General features: G+C 45.7%; 1 protein-coding gene across 1 annotated transcript in view; it reads right to left on the bottom strand.

Annotated features, from left to right (window-relative positions):
- LOC110097432 overlaps positions 1 to 1,219 on the bottom strand; it is a 1,817-nt gene extending 598 nt beyond the window's left edge. The window contains exon 1 of the mRNA XM_028699142.1: positions 23 to 1,219. Coding sequence (XP_028554975.1) covers positions 23 to 1,219 — 1,197 coding nt within the window. The remainder of the gene's footprint in view (positions 1 to 22) is intronic.
- Between the last annotated feature and the right edge of the window lie 2,067 nt (positions 1,220 to 3,286).

Genomic DNA, 3,286 nt, shown 5'->3' with positions numbered 1-3,286 from the left:
GGTTGACAATGGCCCTAGAAACCTCGGAATGTGAGGTTAAATGACCCTCATCAGTGGTAATTTCTTTGATGCAGTTCTTGTTGCATCTTTGCCTAATCTTAGCAAAAAGAAATCCTAAGTCATCTTCACCATGAAGAAGCCAAGAGGCTTTAGCTCTTTGAGTGATCCAAGAGGACCAGTGTGTTTGTAAAGCAGCAAGGTCATCATTAATGCTTTTAAGGTTGCTGTTGAGGTTGATATCCAAAGGCTGGTTTTGGAGCTCAATCAAACAGGAGTGTTGTTTAGCTTTAAGATCCATGATAGAGCAGGAAAGAAAGTTAGAAGAGGCCCAATTCCTCTTCTTAAGAGATCTTTTGAGGCATTGCAGGCTGTGAGAGAACGCAGCCAAAGGACTTCGGGAAGAATTGGCAGAAAAAGCAGAGAACACATCATCCCAGAAACCTTCCATATTAGTCCAATAATTTTTGAATTTGAACCTAGCAGCAATAGGTTTGTCATGAGAAGCAATGAAAATTATAGGGGAGTGGTCCGAACCAGTAGGAGGCACAACTCTGTAGTAAGCCAAGGGCAGATAATCCAGAAGAGCAGAATTAACTAGAATTCTATCAAGTTTTATGTGAATCGGAGAGTCCACCCTTTGATTGTACCATGTGTAAAACAGCTCAGTAGAGGATAAGTCTTGAACGCCACATTTAAAAACCATATTATTAAGCTCTCCTAACCTACTGTCCGTAAGAAGAGAGCCACCAGCCTTTTCAGTTTCAAACCTACAGCAGTTAAAGTCTCCCAGAATGACCCACGGCTGATTCGGAGGAGGGATAGAATTCTCCAGATTGGTCCATAAACTTCTACGCTCCGCCACACTGTTACAGGCATAAACAACAGAAAGAAATATAGGGGGAAATGAACCCGCAGAGAGGACACCGTGAATTAATTGAGAAGTGGTAAGGATGGGATGAAAATTGAAGACACTGGAATCCCACTTAAGCCAGATTCTGCCAGGAGTGGATTCCTTGAAGTTATTGTAACTACCTTCACTGTCAAACAGAGAGTGAGAATGCAAAAACCAGGGGTCCTCGACGGAGGACAGAGAGATTTTGGCTTCCAGAACACAGAGGAATTTAAGATTTTGAGATTGGATGAGAGACTTGCAAAACCGCACCTTGTCCGGGTTGTTGAAGCCACGGACGTTCCAGCTTGCGATATTAGGCAGGGACATTAAAACTTCGTGGCTTTGGCCTTCTTGGCCGATTTTCCTTTAGGAGGTTTGGGTTTGGCGGGAGATTTTGCTTTGTCAGGTATGGATTTCTTTTCAGAGGATTTAGAAGCAGAGTCTGTGGAGTCTGGAGGGTCTTCTTCCTGGGTGGGAATAGACGAGGAATCATTTTCCGACAGAGAGTCAACAGCATGAGAAGATTCGCCTTCGCCAGTTTGGAGGGAGGCAAACTTATTGACAAGAGGAATTTTTGGGATATTGAGAAGACAAAGAGAAGTGGGTTGGGCAGAAGAGGATGAGGTCTCGGTAGGAGAGTTAAGGTTAGGAATGGGTGGAAGCTTGTCAGCAGGAGGAACAACAACTATGGTGGAGGATGGAGGGACAATGGGGACAGACGGTAGGGTGGTGGGAGGGACCGCAGTGTTGGGGTGGGAAGTCCCAGCATCGGAGGGCTTAGGAGGAGGTTTAGTGGAAGGTGATCTGCGGGACTGGGATGTTCTGTGTCTGGAGGAGCTGCGACCACGAAATTTTGGTGGTTGAGGAGGAAGGATGTGTTGCGGGTTTGGATTGTTAGGGCAGAGAGAAAAAGGATGAATCAAAGAACCGCAACCTTCACAGCGGTCCGGCTTCCAATCGTAAATAACAGAAAGAACCATGTCTTCACCATCAATTTCAATAGGGATTTCTTCGTGTAAAACAGAGTCCTTAGAAATTAGGACACATACCCGCGGGCAAACGTTAACCTGGTACGGTTGGCAGTGAGAGCATCAACAGAGATCGGGATACCAATGTAGCTGGCGATGCGGGAGATACCCGTTGGCGTCCAGAGGGCTAAAGGAAAATCAACGATCTTGATCCAGAGAGGAATCGGAGCAGCCTCATCACGCTTCGGCTTGAATTTTGGGGACCAACGTTGTAGAATGAAAGGTTTCCCAAGGATGAACCAGGGGCCGCCCAACAGAATGGTTTCTAGGTCTTCCGAAGTGGAGAACTTTAGAAGAAAGAATCCATCCGCCATAGATAGCAAGGACATAGATCCCTTAAGGGGCCACAGCTTCTGCATGGCTTTTAGAAGGCGCTCATAGTACGGTCTAGGACCCAGAGAATACCCTATAAGGGCGTTGTTCCAGATAGTCTTCCCTTCAGAGAGATCATTCGCATGGAAAGAAAGCTTCTTTTGACCCGGTGAGTAGAAAGAAACCGGGAAGGAGTTAGGCTTGGCTGTGGGCGCTGAAACATTTTCAGCGTAGGAAAGGCCAGCAGAGGGAAGTCCAAGGACAGAGGTGTTAGGAAGAGGTGGGTAGCCTTGAGAAGGGGAAGCCATCTCAAGGGGGAGGGGGAGGATCCCTCCCAGGAGGGGAGGGATGGTCACAAAGCGGCGGGGAGAAAGCACTCTGCAAAGTGAAACCCTAGCAGAGCTCTTCGTTACAAAGATAATTTTAAACCGCAGCACGTTACCCCATGATCTCCTTCACGTAGAAACTGTCTCAATTCATATAAAACAAGAAAAATAATGAATGGGTAGTTTCATGCGAACGGATACTGACGGGCAGAAAGGCTTCGGCTCTGATTTTCGTCGGTATTCTCCCAAGCAAGAGAAGATTAACTGTTCATCCATCTGTGGCCGCCGCCAAAAATAAGGTCAATCGCAAGAAACAAGAAACACGAATCTACATCAACAAACAATCCACGATTAAATTCTTGCCTCCGATTGTTTCGAGCCTGACGTCCAGCCTCCGTTCGTTCAGCCCCGAGCAAGCCTCAAGCCAGCAAACATCCTCAGCTGTCATAATCTAAGGTTAAAATTTTTAGTTAAAATATGAATTATTTCAAATGTGTTTGATCAATTGTTAGGGAATAAATAGATGTCGGTTATGTGTGGAATCAGATTGCTTTGATCAATAAGATTATAATGTTGATTCAAACATTAGTTTTTTCAATCTACTTCGTTGGAGGAGTTATAGGGGCCCCCTGCTTTAGGTTATGGGGTCTTGCCCGGAAAGACTTTTTTCCCATGCAACAATGTTGGAGCGTGTATACTAAAGAGCTACAATGTTGCATCTGGTTGGA

This window comes from Dendrobium catenatum, unplaced genomic scaffold (assembly GCF_001605985.2).
Source record: "Dendrobium catenatum unplaced genomic scaffold, ASM160598v2 fragScaff_scaffold_1220, whole genome shotgun sequence".
In the NCBI taxonomy this organism is placed as follows: Eukaryota; Viridiplantae; Streptophyta; class Magnoliopsida; order Asparagales; family Orchidaceae; genus Dendrobium; species Dendrobium catenatum.
This window is presented reverse-complemented; position numbering and strand designations above follow the sequence as displayed.